This window comes from Canis lupus, chromosome 6 (genome assembly GCF_011100685.1).
Source record: "Canis lupus familiaris isolate Mischka breed German Shepherd chromosome 6, alternate assembly UU_Cfam_GSD_1.0, whole genome shotgun sequence".
Classification (NCBI taxonomy): Eukaryota; Metazoa; Chordata; class Mammalia; order Carnivora; family Canidae; genus Canis; species Canis lupus.
In genome coordinates, this window is record NC_049227.1 from 50,625,789 (window position 1) to 50,644,701 (window position 18,913).

The window sequence follows — 18,913 nt, forward strand, 5'->3', positions numbered from 1 at the left end:
CTTTCCACTGTGCCCCTTCTCACTACTATTTATTTATTTTTTCAAGTTTTTAATTAAATTCCAATTAGTTACATGCAGTGTAATACTAATTTCAGGTGTAGAATTTAGTGATTCAGCACTTCCATATGACACCCAGTGCTCATCACAAGTGCCCTCCTTAATCCCCATCACCTATTTCAGCCATCCCCTTGCCCGCCTCCCCTCTGGTAACCCTTAGTTCTCTACAATTAAGTCTATTTCCTGGTTTGCCTCTTTTTTTCCTTCCCATGTTCATCTGTTTAAGAGTGTTTTAGGATAAAAGATTATGACCATACATTCTAAGAATTGTCTAATGGATTTAAAAAAATATTTTATTTATTTAACAGAGAGCGAAAGAGAATGAGTGGTGGTGGGTGGTGGGGAGTGTAGAAGGAGAGGGAGAAGCAAGCCCCCTGTTGAGCAAGGAGCCTCATATGTGGCTCAATCCCAGGACCCTGGGATCATGACCTGAGCCAAAGGCAAATACCTAACTGAGTCACCCAGGTGTGGGGCTTGATCCCATGACCATAAGATCATGACCTGAACCTAAAGCAGATGCTTAATCAACTGAGCCACCGAGGCACCCAGTCTGAAGATTTTTTAATCATGCTATTGGCGTGCAAAGTGTCCACTGGGGACTATTTCTGGAAAAGGCTCAATCATAACTGCAGAAAGCTGTGTTATCACCTGAGGGTTTATATGGAAGGACTGAAGCTCTCCTGACTTAGTTTAAGTCTATTCACATTCCACACAGTTTTAGCATAGAAAACTGGCTCTCTGGCCTCTTAATTTAAAGCCTCTCTCTAAAATTCTGTAAGGAGGGGTTTTTATTAATTATGACTATAGTTAAGGAGACAGATTAAAGTGATGGTGTTCTTTACCCTCTCTTCTCTCCTTTTAAGATAATTTTAGAGAATTTAGTAGTGTTGATTGCCAATTAGGGATCACAGGTCAAGGTGTCTATGACATCATTTATTTTCTAGTAGGCACTTGTGAATCATGGTCTGCAGTGGAATGTTTAATATTTTCAGATACATTTTCTTTTCCTAGCCGTAAAAATTTTCTTTTGCAAAAAAAAAAAAAAAAAAAAAAAAAAAAAAACTTGTGCAAAACAAAGATTAAAGGCTTAAAAAGAAATGAAAACAAAACTTCTAAGTTTCTGAGTGAATTTTGCAAAATAAAATAATTCTTTTGCATGATATCATTTACTTTCCAAGGTTTCGGTTCTAGGCAGTCTGATTCTTTTGCACCTTCTGTAGTTAATTGAAATAGTTTGCTTATTATTGTTATGCCTTAGATAGAGTTTCCAGAAAAAGTAAATTTGTATTTCAGAAAAACCATGAATTATTTTTTAGTATAATTATATTCCAAATACTGCATAGAACAATATTTACATTGGTTGTTTACCTGAAATTGAGTTTCAGCGGGCATCCAATATTTTAATTTGCTAAATTTGGCAACCCTACCTAGGTACAACTAGATTCTTTTGTTTGCCTTTACTTAGAATATATAGAACAGATATGTATTTCCAAATGGTTTTGTTGTTAAAGGCAAAAACCATAATTTTCTCATTGAAACAATTATTACTTGGCAAAGTGTTCTTATATGTAAAACAGAACCCTTAATTTTCAGAAACGGAGTCCAAAAACTAGTACTGGTCTTGCAAATCAAGTTTTGCTGCTTAGCTTGGGAAACGTTGCCTTCTGGTTACTGGGTAAGCGGGCTCCACCCAGCTGCTGAAAGCAGATACAAATTGTAACAAAACCGGAAGTTGGCTAGGCTGCCTTTGCTTCTCAAGGTAAGTGTCTCCTGTTCTTTAAGTCGGAGCTCTTTGCAAAGCATTTTAAAAAATGAAGCCAGCTGAGGCGGCAGTACTGAGAGCAGGCGCCTGTGATGCGGGGGGCGGTCGGCGGAGCACAATGAAGCTTTAACAAACTGTGTTCTGGAGCTTGGATTGAGCTAATGAGTTTTCACCAACGAGTTAGGTTAATAATATGTCCTGTGACTTTGACTAACGAGCTGTAATCCCAAGAAAAGGGTGATGATAAGTAGAGTCACGCTTGGGATCCTGAAAAGCATGGACTTTATGCACTTGTGTTTCTTTCTCCTTTTTTAGAAATTTGAAACTGTGGGAACTCTCTTTTATAATTAAACCTAATGTCATAATTCCTTGTATGCAGATTACTTAGAGCCTTACTTGGGTTTTTAAAGTTTGTTTTAATCTAGAAATTTTTAGCTCCTCCCACCTCCTACCCCTGGTTTGCCTTTAGAATTTCAGAAAGGCTCTGGGGGTGGCAAGGTGTTACCTTTGCCCCCCCACCCCCACCTTTTTTTTTTTTTTTTTTTTCCCATTATGTCAGTGCTTACCTAGGGGCAAAGGCGATTTTTTAGTTTATAAATGTGTTATCAGGGATATTGCTTTACAAAGCTAATTTTTTTTTTTTTTTTAGATTTTATTTATCTATATGAGAGACAGAGAGAGTGGGGTGGGGGGAAGTAAAGGAGAGGGAGAAGCGTCTCCCCACCAAGCAGGGAATCCAATGGGGGGGGCTGTATCCAAGGATGTCGGATCTGACCTGAGCCACCCAGGCACCCCAAAGCTTAACTTTTAAGTTCAGATATTTTTTTTTCTTCTGAATTAAAGAAAAAAAGGAAAGATTCAAGTACTGTACAGAGGTGGAGGGTTAAATTTGGTTTATTGATTTATTGAAAACAATGAGCTTGACTTCTTAGAGGATGGTTTTGTTTAAGGAGATGAGTTCTGGTAAGTTGTTTAGTAAAACGACCTGTTGTTTCTTTTGGCCAACTGTAGCTTCTGTTTCACACTTACCCATTTGGGTAATGTCAGATTCTCTGGAAATCACACTGTACAAGTGCTGTTCTCAAGGCTAGTCAGTGTGAAAGGGCTCAACAAGCTGGCCACAAGACAAGTCACCAGCTGAGGCAGGTGTGATAATGTTTTTTTTTTTTTTTTTTTTAAGATTTTATTTATTTATTCATAGAGACAGAGAGAGAGAGAGGCAGAGAAGCAGGCATCATACAGAGAGCCTGACGTGGGACTCGATCCAGGGTCTCCAGGATCACACTCTGGGCTACAGGTGGTGCTAAACCGCTGCCACCGGGGCTGCCCCGATAATGTTTTTATTAGCAAAACCAAAGCTTCTGGAGGTTTTGAAGAGAGCAGTTACAGAAAGTGGGCAGAATTAGGCAAGACTCCACAGAAAGAAGTGGATTTTAATGGAAGACCTGGTTTATGGTAGACACTGTGCTAGATGTTTCGTATGTATCACCTTATTTATTTATTTTTTAAAAAATTATTTATTTGTTTATTCATGAGAGACGCAGAGGGAGAAGCAGGCTCCCTGTGGGGAGCCTGATGCGGGACTCTATCCCAGGAGCCCAGGATCACTATTTGAGCCAAAGGCAGATGCTCAACCACTGAGCCACACAGGTGCCTCTAATTATATTTCTTTACAGTATATAACAGTATTTTGTAGTTATAAATTGTTATTTTTTATTATAATATTTTTGATTATAAAGTACTACATGCTTTAAATCTTTAAAATTATTTTTATATTATAAATACTAAATACTTTTCCAAAAATATGCACAATACAATGAGGATTCAAAAGAGGAAGTCCACTCCTCTTCCCCTATTGAAAACACTCTCCTGGGGGTAACCACGCATGAGAACTGTTAAAAGTGTGGAGTAGAAGTTTTTTTTTTCTTTTCCCTCTAACTTTTAAGTTGCGTTTCCTTTCTTCCTTTCGCAATCTGCTTGTTTTCATTCCTTAGTGAGGCATGAGCATGTTTCCACTTAAGCACATGCAGATTCATGTCTTAGGGTTTTTGTGAATTGAGTTGATACTTGCAAAGCACTTAAAAGAATACTTGTCTCTCATAAAGCACTCAGTAATTATTAGCTGCTATTTTTGTCATTGACTACTCTATTTCATTCTTTTAATTGAGTATACAGTATTTTATAGTTTGGATATAGCATAGTTTATTTTTGTAACCACCTAAATTGTCTTACATTTTTGCTATTACAAATATAATATTTGTGTAACTGTGCGAGTTTTTCTGTAGGATAAATTCCTAGAAGTGAAATACCTAGTTCAGAGATTAAACATATTTTGGTTTAGTAGGATACTGTCAATTTTCCAAAATTGTCCAAAAATATTGTGATAATTTACACTCTTCACTGTATGAGTGTGCTCATTTTTCTACACCCTTGCTTATACTGGATATTTCAGTCTTTTGTATTTTACATGAAATGACAGGCAATGAAATTTTTTTTTACATACAAAGCATAGTGTACAGAAATTTTTGTATCTTATTTTTTCACATTTAGCATAAGTCCATTTTCACATGGGTAGGAAATTGATGCATGAAGTAATGAAGGTCCCAGTTAGAATGCAGATATAGGTAGAAAGAAAGAGTGGTGCTTATTCCAGGCATAAGTACAAATAACACGTTGTCTCTAGAGCATGGGAGAAAAAATCCTTAAAACTGAGTTAGGCTAAATAGTACAAAACATGAAATGTCTAAAGCTTTTGTCCTTAATTTAATAATCCTTGGGAAGCAGATGAAAGTTTCTGAGAAGAGTGATGTGATGAGAATTGTGCTTTAGGAAAATGATCTTGTGGTGTTGTGTGGGGCAGAAGAGGATGGAGATAAACAGAGAGGCCACTTGAGAATATTTCAATAATTTTGGTGACAGGTGATGAAGGCTTTGTGCTTGGAGGTAATGGCGGAATGGAAAGTAGCAGACAGATGTAATAGAGAGAATGGAAAGTAGAAGAGAGATGCAAGAGGGATAGGTAGGAAGGTGGAAGGATGGAAGAAGCATCTGCCGAGCTTGTTTGAAAATTGGTGTCCAAAAGAATGTTTGTGGTCAAATCTTGAGACTATGGGGTTTTGAGTCTTGCTGACCAGAAATGCGTTGACAGGCCACCATCAGAGTAGTGAAGTCAGATATAAGAGCTAGTCTGGAGGAAAAGATGATGAATTTTGTTGTGGACAAATTAAACTTATTGTCATCCAAACACAAATCTATATACAGTTGGAAATTTGGAAGCGTGTGGAGAGGTGGGGTGGGGGGCAATTGGAAGACTTGGGAGATATCCTAGGGATGAAGACTGAAGCTGTAGAAGTGATGATGAGCTTGCAGAGAGATGTGGGGGCCAAGGTAAAAAGTCTTGGGAATGAGGGACGCTTGGGTGGCTCAGTGGTCGAGTGCTGGCCTTTGGCCCAGGGCATGATCCTGGAGGTCCAGTATCTAGTTCCACATCCGGCTCTCTGCATGGAGCCTGCTTCTCTCTCTGCCTAGGTCTTTATGTCTGTCATGAATAAATTAAGTCTTAAAAAAAAAAAGTCTTGGGAATGGATACATTCATGTATGAGGCATGAAGAGGAACCAAACTTAATTACAATATTTTTATAACGACTGTTTCTAACATTTGACCTTGGATCTAGGTAGACAATCCTTTAATGCCCCCCAAAAGTCTGTGCCCACTTTTTTCTTTCCACCTTTGGTTCTTTTATTGCTCCCATTCAATTTGTGTTCATTCTGAACTTTACCTCGGTAATGCCTCGTTTACTTACCACATCAGCCTTGAGGGTCTCATCTGAAGCTATGGATGGCTTATTGTTTAAAACCTCAGAAGTGGAATTCCTGGGTGGCTCAGAGGTTTAACGCCTGCCTTTGGCTCAGGGCCTGATCCTGGAAACCCAGGATTGAGTACCACGTCGGGCTCCCTTCATGGAGCCTGCTTCTTCCTCTTCCTGTGTCTCTGCCTCTCTCTCTTTCTGTGTCTGTCATGAATAAATAAATAAAATCTTAAAAAAAACCCAACCCCCCTCCAAAAAAAACCTCAGAAGCCAGATCAGAGACTATACTTTTCTCTACTCATTTGCTGTGACTCTGACAAATGTCTTAATCAGTGTCCTATTTTACATAATTGGGACAATTTTACCTTCCCACCTTCCAAGGTTGTTTTGAGGAATGCATGCTAAATCCTTGACATGACGTCTGACATGTTGTAAGCCCTTGGTAATTGTTAGCTCTTCTTATTTTCTCCTATACCTCTAAATTTCTATAATTAAATGCAATTTTTTCCTCTTCTGCCCTGTGTGATCTTAGACCATAGTTTTTTAAATAAAATCTGTGAGCTTCAAGGTCCATAGGACCAAAACAAAGAACCCTCCTTTGTATGTTTCTTCCAAGGATTAGAGTTCATTTCTGTGAAGCACCTACTGTGATGCCTAGAATGGATTCAATAAGCAGTATCATTTATATGATAAATGACATTTGCTTTTGTCTCATCTATTAGTTTTGCATCTTTACACAACAGGCCATTCCGCTTTGTACCTAATTTTGTTTTGAGGACAGGGTTATTGGAGGGCCAAGTGGAGGATCCAGGTGAAAGCTTTCCATCATGTAATAACGTATATACTTCTACTAATCTTTTTTCCAGAGACGAATAAAGGAGATAGAATCATTTCTTGCTGTGAGGATGCTGTGATTAGGGGAATTAGATTTTTTTTTTTAAGATTTTATTTATTTATTCATGAGAGACACAGAAAGAGAGAGAGAGGGGCAGAGACAGAAGCAGGCTCCATACAGGGAGCCCGATGTGGGACTCGATTCCTGGTCTCCAGGATCACACCTTGACCTGAAGGCAGGCGCTTAACTGCTGAGCCACCCAGGCATCCCAGGGAATCAGGATTGGATTGTAGAGTTCTCCATTACTTTTCCTTTAGTGGCTTTCCTCTACCTTTTCCTTTACTTTTTCTTACTTTTACTTAAACTCTAAATTCTTTTTCAGAATTCTTTTCAACCACCTTAAGTGGTTGTTTAAGTCACATCTGACAGATCTCAAATTGGTATTCATTGTGCCATTTTTGGTGCCTCTTTGTTTTTTAGAACCATCTCTGAAAATGTCATAACTCCAATTGTTAATTAAAAAAAATCTTTTTTTTCCTCTTTACTTCCTGCTGTGCAAATGGGAGTCTGAAACATTTTTATCTGAGGAAGTGGAAATACTTGACCTATTTTTCAATTTCTGTATAATTTGAGATTCTGCTATCAAAGTCAATTATATTTTGATGTGGAAGTTTTCTATGAAGGTAAAGTTAAATTGCTGGAAAGAAGAGGAGCACATTTTCTGAAATATTTCAGAAGGCTTGAACAAATTAAATGCAGATGAAAGAAATATATGAAAATCTCACTTGTCTAACCACAACAGTGCCTCAAAACCCTTGTAGTTTTTTAAAAAAGTAATTTCTGTGCCCAATGTGGGGCTTGGACTCATGACCCTGAGGTCCAGAATCCTGTGCTCTACTGACTGAGCCAGCCAGGTGCTCCTCAACATGCTGAATTAGGCTAATTAAATTTCAACTTTGTCACAGTATACCCACATTCACACTGTTCATTGTGAAATTTGGATCCTTGCTGGATTTGTCTACTTTCTACATCCTTCTCTCTCCAAGGAGGGAACAGCAATGCAAAGTGAAGAGAGTACATGGACATTGCTGTTAGATTAAGGTTCTAATCCTAAAAGTATATATGATTTAGGATACTTTCCCTGGTTTCCTAAAATGAATTTACTATCTCCTTATTGTAAGCATTACATTAGATGTAATACCTTTCAGGTTCTCACTTACTGGTGAGAGTACCTTACAGGTACTCACTTAAGGTAGAATAAATGTTTCTTTTTCTCCGTGCTGTGTCTTCTTTCTTCACTCCTGTGTAGTAGAAATGTAATCCTTTTCTTTATGTCTTAGAAATTTCATTGCTTTTTGTGTACCTTTGTTTAGTCTTAACTGTTTTGACTTAGTCTCCTTATTCTTCTTATGGTTCGACCTATTTTTCTAAAATTCTTTCCACCTAACTCTTCTACTCTATTTCCACCTCTTTCCACCTCTAGCCCTGGTCCCTCCAGGTTTTTGGTCACAGGCCTGTCAGGTTTGCTGCAGATCCTGCAGGAAATGCCAATCTTACAAATATGTTGGGGTCCCCAAATTAATTTCCAATTTGGCTTGGAATTTCAATTCCAAGAAGCAATATTATAAATGGTAGTTCTGTTTCTGGGCCAAAAGCCTAGAAGCAAAAGCATGGTTAACTTATAAATTAATTGAAGTATTTTATGCTTATAACAAAGTAAAAGAAAATAATACCATTGTAATTCTAGTCATAAAATGAAAAGTATATTGAGTAAGAAGTAGTTATTTACTTTGAACCTTGTGGAGTATAGTTGATGGAGATTCTGAAAGGAATGTTTAAATGCTTTAGGGATTGCAGTATTTTTATGTTATGATTAATTTTTTTTTCTCATGCAGAAGGTCACCATGAGAATACTCATTTATTAACCATACTTGAAGTTTTTGTTTAGTTCACAAATGGAATAAGAGAGAATAAGATTTTCATTGAATAAATTTATCTCCTATCTCCAAAATAGAAAAATTTTTATTTCCCTGTTACTTGGCTTATTTTTCTTTAGTTCTGAGAACTCTCCTTAAAAAAAAAAAAAAAAAGATTTTATTTTATTATTTATTCATGAGAGAGAGAGGCAGAGACACAGGCAGAAGGAAAAGTAGGCTCCATTCAGAAGCCCAACGTGAGACTCAATTTTGGGACTCCAGGATCACGCCCTGGGTCAAAGGCAGGTGCTAAACCGCTGAGCCACCCAGGGATCCCCTCCTTTTTTTTTTTTTTTTAATTGAAATCCTTGATACTCTTAATTTAGAGCTTGATTAAAGGCTGAAACTTCATGGTCTATATATGCTCTAAGGTAGTATTTTTCAAACTATAGGTTAAGATCCTTTGATAGGGGGCAGCCCCGGTGGCTCAGCGGTTTAGCGCCGCCTGCAGCCCGGGGTGTGGTCTTGGGGACTCGGGATCCGGTCCTGCCTCAGGCTCCCTGAGTGGGGCCTGCTTCTCCCCCTGCCTGTGTCTCTGCCTCTCTCTCTCTCTGTGTCTCTCATGAATAAATAAATGAAAAAATCTTAAAAAAAAAGAAATCCATTGATAGGTTGTATAGTAATGATTCAGTAGAATAGATAAAACCAACTTTTTTTTTAAAAAAGGAAGAAATGGAAAATGTATGAATTTATACCATGTGGTAAAGGTAAATAATTTTCTTGAAATGTTTGTTGGGTCATAATGTAAATATATTTCTTATTTTTCTTATCTGAGTGTGGTAAAAAAAATTACATAAATTTGGTATGTATAGCAACCCCCCCAATACAAAAAGCAATCAAACCAATGTTTTCCAAATATTAAATATTTTATAGTGAACCCTTGTGATTAAGTTTTTGGTTTTTTAACAACTCATTCTTCATCGCTGTGCATTGATTAAGACTCTTACTTTGTGCTTATACTCATATCTTGGGTGATGTAGAGTGGGTGTCACTGGGTTGAGGTCCCACAGTTTTTGTGTGCATGTTAACTTTTGAACTTTTTGATGCCTTAATTTAAGATGAATAACTAACAATGAGAGCTAGAGCTTGATTGCAGTATAACTAGACTTAATTAGTTATTTGCTAGCTTAATCATCTGACATGGTTTTAAGAGATAGGCTTTCCTCAATTTCTTTTTTCTCACATGTTCTTGGAATGACACAATAAAGACATTTAATGAGTGATTTATCAAAAAATTCTTAAGCAGCCTGAGTGGCTTAGCGGTTTAGCATTGCTTTCAGCCCAACACGGGATCCTGGAGACCCGGGATTGAGTCCCATGTTGGGCTCCCTGCATGGAGCCTGCTTCTCCCTCTACCTGTGTCTCTGCCACTCTCCCTCTGTCTCTCATGAATAAATAAATAAAATCTTAAAAATATTCTTAATATTGAGCTCTTATTCTAATGATTTTCTTACATCTAAATGTTTTCCATTGGATTCTTCTCATTTTATATAAATTTTACTTTGCTTTAATAAAATATCTTGATCAATATCACTTGCCTCTGTGGTCCACAATCACAATAATAATTAAATATTCATGCAAGTATAGGAATTTGATATTTAAATAATAAAGAATACATTTGTTTTGAAGTTTTATTTTTGTGAGAGGTGTATATAGAATATGGTATAAGCAGTCATCATACTTTTTTTTTACTAAATGCCTATTTTTCAGGGAAGAAAGAAAACTATGTAAATATCATCAGGTTTCAGGATATTTCAGTTAGAGAATCAGGATAACCTCTCTTTTAATTTTTTAAACTAATCAGTCTGTCTTTGTCCTGGGATGACAAGATGCAAGTTACGATACTTTTTATTTTCTGTGTTGTATCTCCATTAAGTGGGAATATAACTTTAAAAAATTATACAAAATTGGTGTGAGTTTTTCAGTGCTTGAAGGAAGACTTCATAACAGAATATAATATAGTTCATTACCCACATTACATACTTTTAACTTAAATGTCTCCATGAATAACTCTTATTCTCTTTCATAACTATGCAATCTTTTGGCATAGGTTGGCTAATGAATACTTTGAAAAAAGGCTGTTCCTTAAATCAGTAACTGGAAAATCATGAGTAGCCATTGTAATGCAAATAGAGCTTCACCCTAAATCCTCAACATCTGACCAAGGACAAAGAAGTTGCTGGTTTACTTCTCTCCCTGACCAAGTTCGTTATATTTTCCTAGTGAATGATCGGTGATAGCGCCTTAGTCACTTCCCTTAGCTGGCTTATACTTTTTGCCCTGAAAATTTTGATATCCTTTCCCACTAGGCTTTCTTGTTTTTTTAAATTTTAAAATTTTGCTTGTTTTTTTTTTTTTTTTTAAAGATTTTATTTATTTGAGAGAAAGCAAGAGTGAGAGAGATTACAGAGGACAAGGGAGAGGGAGAAGCAGACTCCCCACTGAGCAGAGAGACCAAGGCAGGAATCCATCCCAAGACCGGGAGATCATGACCTGAGTGGAAGGCAGACACTTAACTGACTGAGCCACCCAGGAGCTCCAGTCCCCTTTGACTTTCTTAAAAATCACAATGTTAGGCATGAATTTATTCTGGTTCATCTACTCTGTTTCACAAACGAAGAAGCTGAGACAGAGATTAAGTAACTGGATTGACGTCATTCTGCTATGCAATGTAGAGTGGAGACTAGAATTCATGTCTTGCTTCCCTTTCACCTGACAGTAAGTCAGTGCCAAATAAATATTTGCTAAACTGGACTGACTCTTCCCCTATACCGTCCTTTAGTTGAGTGGCACATTACTGCATTTAATCTTCATATTAATTTGGCTAAGTTCATGTGGTTAAAACCATGACCTTGATCCTTTCCAGCAGATCTTGCCTTGTCCTAAAAGCATGTCTGTCCCTGACAAAAAGCACATGAAAGCCATGTTTGAGTAGAAAAATTCTCCCTCTGCTCCATTCTTTAATATTCCTTTTCTTTTTCTCTCCCAGTTTTATTGAGAAATAATTGCTATGTATTACTGCAAATGTTCAAGACAGTTATTTTCCTAAGTTTTGTTTTGTATAGTAATGAACCATTTTCAGTTATGTTTTTATGACTCTATAGAGAACTTTTGTGCTTCTCTTATGTTACAGATTTTTTTCAGATGCTCTTGATTTGTTTATTTGTTCTTTTTGCTCATCCTTAAATGGGAAAAACTACCTAGCTTTGATCTTTGATAAAAGATAGGGGTATGTAGTACTGTGAACCCTATGCTATCTACTTGATAGCTACTGGTGGAAGGTGCAGGGCTGTTTGAAATGTGTAGCCCCCAGCATAATTTCTGGTAGCTAGCAGGAATTCCTGTAGTTCAGTTTTGGTTCAGTGTGGGGGTTTGTAATTTATATGACTGTAAAAGGGTAATTTATTCTAGTGATTCTAAGGGTGCTTTTATTTTGTCTAACTCCATTTTTATGGAGAATGAGCTGCCTCTTGGGTTTTGCCTTCTGTAATCTCTCCACGAGCACACCTTTTTTTACTGCTATGTAACATGTCCCTGCCATCTTCCTCTAGCCTTCTTATATGCTGTGACTTGCAGGTTCTGAATTTAAGCACCAAGTGAAATGAAGGTGGGGACTTCCCTTAGCTGGCTTGCAAGCTAGTAAGTGTGTATGTATGTAGTATGTAAGTAGCTGGTTTTCTGTTAGGCAGATGGTAAGAGGCAGGTAAACTGGATAAGAGAAGAAAATTACTTGGACTGACAATTGTGTTCCTTAATTCAGAAGTACCTGGGCAATGGGTAATAGAAATATTGTTTCTTACAATTGGTTCTCTGTTTTCCTTAGTTTTCAGTATTGCAAATTAAATTATCTGCCCTGTCATCATGATTAATTTGATAGTAATTTGGGAGAAGTCAATCAGAGACTTGTTTTAGATGATGGTATTTAAATGTTTCCAGAAGAACCATTTCTTATTTGTTCTTTGAGCTTCCTAGGATAAAGTGGAATAGAAACTTTTGCTTTTAGTGAACTAAGCACTAGGACTAGTTTATTATTTCCAAATCATGCTAATGAAAGCTAACATTATTATCTTCTTTGTCAGACTTTGGGTTTTATCTTTATTTTTTTGTATCTTCATTTTATTAAAACAACTTGAAAAGAGGGTGTTAGTTTCCTAATTTTTCAGATAAGGAAGTAGAGGCATAGGTGATTTGGTTAAGGTCTCCTAATTGGTAATTGGTAGAGCCAAGATTCAAATCCCAATTCAAATTCACGTATCATATTCTTTTTGTTTTGAAAAGAGGGTTAGCTGTCTATTGAAATAAGCAGCCATCTAGAATTACTATTCTGTAGTACGAAAACTTTATATTTTAATTGTGTATGAAAATAATGTGTTTTTAATCTTCTTTTGGAGATGGCAGTTCTTGGATTTACCCTTGCTACCTTCCTACTTGTGCTGTACGTTAGTTCTGTGGCTAATTATCCCAATGGAAAAGTAGGAAGGTCATGCCATGGAATGGTTCCTGAACATGGTCATACTGCACACTCTGATCCTGTTCACAACATTTCAGTGAGTCAGATGACGTTCAGACGAGGAGATCAGATTGAAGGTACTGTGCCAGGATTAACTATTTGTGTTTTGACTTTCACTCTTTTCCTGTACATTGAATGTTTGTTACTGAGGGATTTATATAGTTTCATTTAAATCTGTTCACCTGTTTTATGTAAGATACCACCATCTTAGGCTTCTCATTTTGTGCTTAACTATTACAGATGACTGTATTACTTAAGTGGTATATCGGCTCCCCAGTCAGTAGGTTTTTTTTTTTTTTTTTTAATTTTTTATTTATGATAGGCACACAGTGAGAGAGAGAGAGCGAGCCAGAGACACAGGCGGAGGGAGAAGCAGGCTCCATGCACCGGGAGCCCGACGTGGGATTCGATCCTGGGTCTCCAGGATTGTGCCCTGGGCCAAAGGCAGGCGCTAAACCGCTGCGCCACCCAGGGATCCCCCCCAGTCAGTAGGTTTTAAGTACGTTTTTATCATTAGCTAATAGATCTTTTTTTAAAATTATTTTTAAAATAGATTTTACTTCTTTTTTTTTTAAGATTTTATTTATTTATTCATGAGCAACAGAGAGAGAGAGAAAGAGAGAGAGAGAGAGAGAGAGAGAGAGGCAGAGACACAGGCAGAGGGAGAAGCAGGCTCCATGCAGGGAGCCCAACGTGGGACTCGATCCTAGGTCTCTAGGATCACACCCTGGGCTGCAGGCGGCACTAAACCGCTGCGCCAAAGGGGCTGCCCAGCTAATAGATCTTTTTAAACAGTTACTATTAACTCAATAGAAGAGGAAAATGGAAGTTTATTTTGTCTGGTTTAGGTGTAATAAACCCTTATGCTTCTTGGTACAGTGTAAACTCTTGTGTTTTTCCAGTTTTTCTGGTGAAATGTGGGCTGACTCTTAAAGGTGTATCTATTACAGTGTTTTATGATCTATTTTCTGCAACTCTAGAAGTGCAGAATATTAACAAACTGATGAAAAGAGTATATGGAAAAATAAGTTTGGAACACTCTGTGTGTTATATATAATGTACTTCTAGAGTTTGGTCCTGCATAGTAGAATGTTAAAGGCTTTAGGGGTTTTCAGTAAAAAAACAAGTATTTACTTTTATTCAGCATTTTTCAAACTAATTCGGCCCCATGGATAGCTCTCTGACTATCACCTACCTTTTTTCCCTGGGGAATGGCTATTAACATCTCATGGAGTGAATGTCCTGTGGAGCACAGTTTAGACCTTCTTTGTCTGTAAGATAATTTCTACCATTTTCTCTCCTGGAGTAGTTTTGTATATGTATGCCAGATTCTAATTGTGAGGTGCCTCCTCTGAACAGTTTCCTTTTGGGGATGTTGCTAAACCTCTTAAGCTATTTTTTTGTTTGTTTGTCAGTAACCTTGTCAGGGCCACCATTTAGAGGCTTTCTCTTAGAAGCACGGAATGCTGAGGATTTGAGTGGCCCTCCTATTGGCTCCTTCACATTGATTGACAGTCAAGTGTCACAGCTTCTGACCTGTGAAGATGTACAGGTTTGTGTTGTGTCTGAAACTGGAATCTGTCAATTTCTGTGGATCTTTTCACTACAGGGTGGTGGTTGTAAGATGAACAATGACATTACCCATTATTGCAGACATCTAAATAGATTCACAATGATCAAGCTTTGGCTCCAGTTTTCCTATTTGCAATATATTTTTACACATCAGCATCCTAGAAAAGGCAGTAGCTTGAAGAGTTTATAGCTTTTGATGTATTATATAATACCGACTTTTATGTTGATTTTAAAAAGTGTTAGTATTGAAGATAGGATTCTAGAGTGGGACAGTGGTCTAATTTTTGTCATTCATTCATTCATTCATTCATTTAGTAAACATTTATTAAAAATTTTTAAATTTTTATTTATTTATGATAGTCACAGAGAGAGAGAGAGAGAGAGAGAGAGAGAGAGGCAGAGACACAGGCAGAGGGAGAAGCAGGCTCCATGCACCGGGAACCCGATGTGGGATTTGATCCCGGGTCTCCAGGATTGCACCCTGGGCCAAAGGCAGGCGCTAAACCACTGTGCCACCCAGGGATCCCCAGTAAACATTTATTATACCAGGAACTCTTCTGGTGCAAAGGGATATGGTGATGAACAAGACTTATTCTTGTTCTGAGCTCTGAGCATTACACATAGGTAGAACATTTGGACATATGATGTATGGAACATAAGGATATAGGACAGATACACAAGTAGAACACATAACTAGACTTAGATTAGAAACACACAGGATGGGTGGGAAGCATAGCAGGGGATGTCACACACAGACTGGAGGGAATTGAGAGAGAGCTTCTTGGAGGAGGAAATCTCCCCATCAGGCTTCAAAGAATGAGTAGGAATTTGCCAGGTGAATGAAGATGGGAAATGAGACCTTTCAAGGGAAAAGAATTCCCGAAATGTAATGCTATGTATGAGGAGGCAGGAATTTTTTCCTTGGATGACTTTTCTGCATTCTTCCTATTAATGGAAGGAATATATATTTATTGTATAAATGAAATAATGAACGAGTTCTATATAGCATTAACATACCCAGTGTTCATAACTCTCCAGTCCTTAAAATTTCTGCTGACTCTAATTTATTCACAAAGCCAGCTGCTAATCTGGTGTCAGCTAGCCAACATGTATTTGTTGAGTACTTGAGTCCCTATTCTAACTAAAACAGTCCTTACCAGGGTTTCGGCATCATGCAATGATGGATTACTTTGCAAAATGATAGTAGTTCCAGCCATGCTCAACTATTGAGTGACTGACTGGTAGTTCTTCTCTTTTTTATTTCAGGGATATGCTGTGAGTCACACGAGTCCATCCAAGAAAACAAAAGTTAAAGTCTACTGGAATGCTCTAAGCAATGCTCCGAATAATGTAAAGTTTCTGTGAGTAGGAGAGCTTACAAATCTGCAACTAGTAAAATTGAAACAAAAATGATCTGAATCATTTTTGATACCTATTAGACATTTGCCTGTACAGAAGAGGTTTGGTGTACTAATGACACCACCTTAGTGAGATAAGTGGTCATTTTGCTTTTTCTTCGACACCACCTTAGTGAGATAAGTGGTCATTTTGCTTTTTCTTCGATTTTTTCCACCTAGCACAGGACCTGGCACCCAAAAGGCATGTAATAGATATTTGTTGAGTAAATGAAGTGTTGCAGTGCCTTCACACAAAGGATATCAATTAACACTTGAGTCTACATATGGTGTCTAGACTAATAAATTTTTTAGATTTGCTCTTGTCTTAATGAGGATATGAAAAAAAATCCTGAAATTTGGATGACTTTTTTATAGCGTTACAACTGTTACAACTTACAGATTAGTTTTCCAGAAAAGTAAGATGGTGCATGCCTACAGAATTAGGAAATTCAGTAAAATTAGAATTCCTTCACCCTTAATCCTATGTGAAAGAGGAAGGAGGATGTCATAAAGCAGTCTAAGGATTCCTGAGTGATGTTAGAGACATATGTTAGGGAGAATCGCTCTCCTGGCATGTCTGTTTTTTGTCTCACTTTGTACACAGGTCCCAGCACACAGTAACACAGCTCTGCACCTGTGTGTTGTGTGGAATGTGGAAAGGGACTGCGACTCCAGGAAGTGCTGATGGTTTTTTATACAGCCCCTATATAGCTTCTTCCTATAGCTGCTTACTACACAGACCTTGTGGAATAATTGGAACTGCACACTATGAAATGGGTTGTAGTAGTATGTTCTTTATATATTAGGGAATAGAAATCTGTGCAGTCCTTAGATCTGGCATTCCGGACTCTGAATATGCCCAAAGAACAGACAAAGATGAGGAGAAGAAAGAGAAGAAATTAAGAGCAAGCAAGAGAGCAAGGGCAGTAAAAGTCATTTTAGTGATGAGGTGAAGAGTCGTTAGAGGTTTGCCTTAGACAAAATTAGTTGTACTGTTAGGTAGTATTAAGTGTGTGTCACCACATTATTCTTTTTTTTTTTCCATATTTTTAAAAATTTCATTATGATGGGCCACAATTAGGGTTCTGTTTGATCTCATTAGTATTGCATTTCAGAGTCACAGTTGTTGAGAAGTATAAAACCTACTGGGTGAAGATTCCTGGTCCTATAATTTCACAACCAAATGCACTGCCTTTTACAACGCCTGAAGCTACAATAGCCCCTTTGTCGACATTACCTCCAGTCTCCCATTTAAGCAAATCAGTAAGTAACATTTTTATGGTTTCACCAAATGCAATAACAGGGTCTTTGGAAATTGTGGTTCTCTGCCTGGTGAAGTATGTAGAGAAGTAGCTGTACTGGGTTGTGGTAGTAAGTTTTTGGGACCCCTGCAGGAAATCTGAAGGAAGTCTGCATTGCAACATTATTATGACTTACAGGTCAGAATAAAGGGAATGCAAGACCTTGCATGCTCGAGGTGTGGTTATGACATTCACACACAGTCTATACAGCTAAATATCAAACGTGGAGAGGAAGTTTATAGCTTAAACTATATTTAAGGGATCTCTGCGTGGCTCAGCGGTTTGGTGCCTGCCTTTGGCCCAGGGTGCGATCCTGGAGACCCGGGATCGAATCCCACGTCGGGCTCCCGGTGCATGGAGCCTGCTTCTCCTTCTGCCTGTGTCTCTGCCTCTCTGTCTCTCTGTCTCTCTCTTTCTCTGTGACTATCATAAATAAATAAAAATTAAAAAAAATTAAAACTATATTTAAACAAGATTTGGAGGAGAATCTTGAAATAGTGATGTAACTCTTAAATCTGATTCATTAAGGCCAATGAGTACTGGGGATTCTATGTGCTGAACTACAGAAACTCTTTTTGCAAACTCATCAACTAGAATTCTGTTTAGGCCCTCTGGTTCAGAGAAATGATGACTGAAAAAACATATCTTGTAAAGGGTAATACATACTGGAAACATTAGGAAGGTTTTACCGAAAGAAATTCTGATAAGTTAGACTTATTAATTCAGAAGTGGATAATGGAAAGTGTTTTATGACAGGTTATTATAGTTGAAAGAACACACTTGGGTCTGAATCCTGACTTTTGTACTTTCTGTGTGACTTTGGACAAGCTACTTAATTCTCAAAGTCTGTTTCTTCACCTATAAAGTGAGAAATAAAATCAAGCTTTTAGTATCATTATGAAGATTAAACAATTTCGTGAATATAAGGTTTCTAACTGCTTTGCACTTAATAGAAATTCTGTAAATATTAGTTACTTTTTTCTTTTCCTTTTTTTTTTTTTTTTGTCTTTTTATAACCCTTTGTTCTTGTAGGGAAGACTAGGTAAAGCACTTGCACTCCTGTGTATGTCTCATTTTATTTTCTTTCTACATTTGGTGATATATGATGGTTATATTTAACTGCATTATTATGAATGTTACATTTTTGAACATACAATTAGATCTTTTATTTGCACCAGTTCTATTTATTTAGTTTCTCTTTTTTTTTAAGATTTTATTTTTAAGTAATCTCTACAGCCAACATGGGCCTTGAACTCACAGCCCTAAGACAAAGAGTTGTATGCTTCTCCACCAACGGAGCCAGCCAGGCACTCTTCAGTTTACTTAGTCTTAATGTTTAATTTCAAAGCTGCTTCAGGCGAGTAAACAGTCACTTTGGAACAGAGCTTCTGGGTAGGACTCTATTGACGAAATTATCTTTCTATATATTGACATGAAAGGCATTTGCTCTCAGAGCTTTTGTGGTATCTCTGCACCAAGTTTGTAGTCTCTGATATAAAAGGGTTTATTCAGAGTCATGAGATTATAGCATTTGTAGAGCTAGAAGAGACCTCAGAGTTCAGTCCCTGTTGTGTAGTTGATGGTATATAAGAGAGACAATAAGTTCTTTAGCAGACATGATAGAGTAAAGGAGAGAGCAGAGACTAAAATCCAAGTGGCTTGTTCTTTACACTCTACTGTGACTTTTCTTTATG

At 37.4% G+C, this 18,913-nt stretch overlaps 1 protein-coding gene across 2 annotated transcripts in view; it reads left to right on the forward strand.

Moving 5' to 3' along the window:
• Window positions 1-1,671: 1,671 nt before the first annotated feature.
• The window catches only part of FRRS1 (ferric chelate reductase 1), a 45,679-nt gene continuing 28,437 nt past the window's right edge, over window positions 1,672-18,913 (forward strand). Inside the window, exons 1-5 of one of the 2 annotated variants that reach the window (XM_038541229.1) lie at window positions 1,672-1,816; window positions 12,831-13,026; window positions 14,365-14,501; window positions 15,788-15,882; window positions 17,034-17,181. In XM_038541229.1, coding sequence (XP_038397157.1) covers window positions 12,831-13,026; window positions 14,365-14,501; window positions 15,788-15,882; window positions 17,034-17,181 — 576 coding nt within the window. In that variant the 5' untranslated portion in view covers window positions 1,672-1,816. Of the gene's footprint in view, window positions 1,817-3,408; window positions 3,470-12,830; window positions 13,027-14,364; window positions 14,502-15,787; window positions 15,883-17,033; window positions 17,182-18,913 lie in introns of those variants that run through there. The other variant, XM_038541230.1, reaches the window with a different exon arrangement.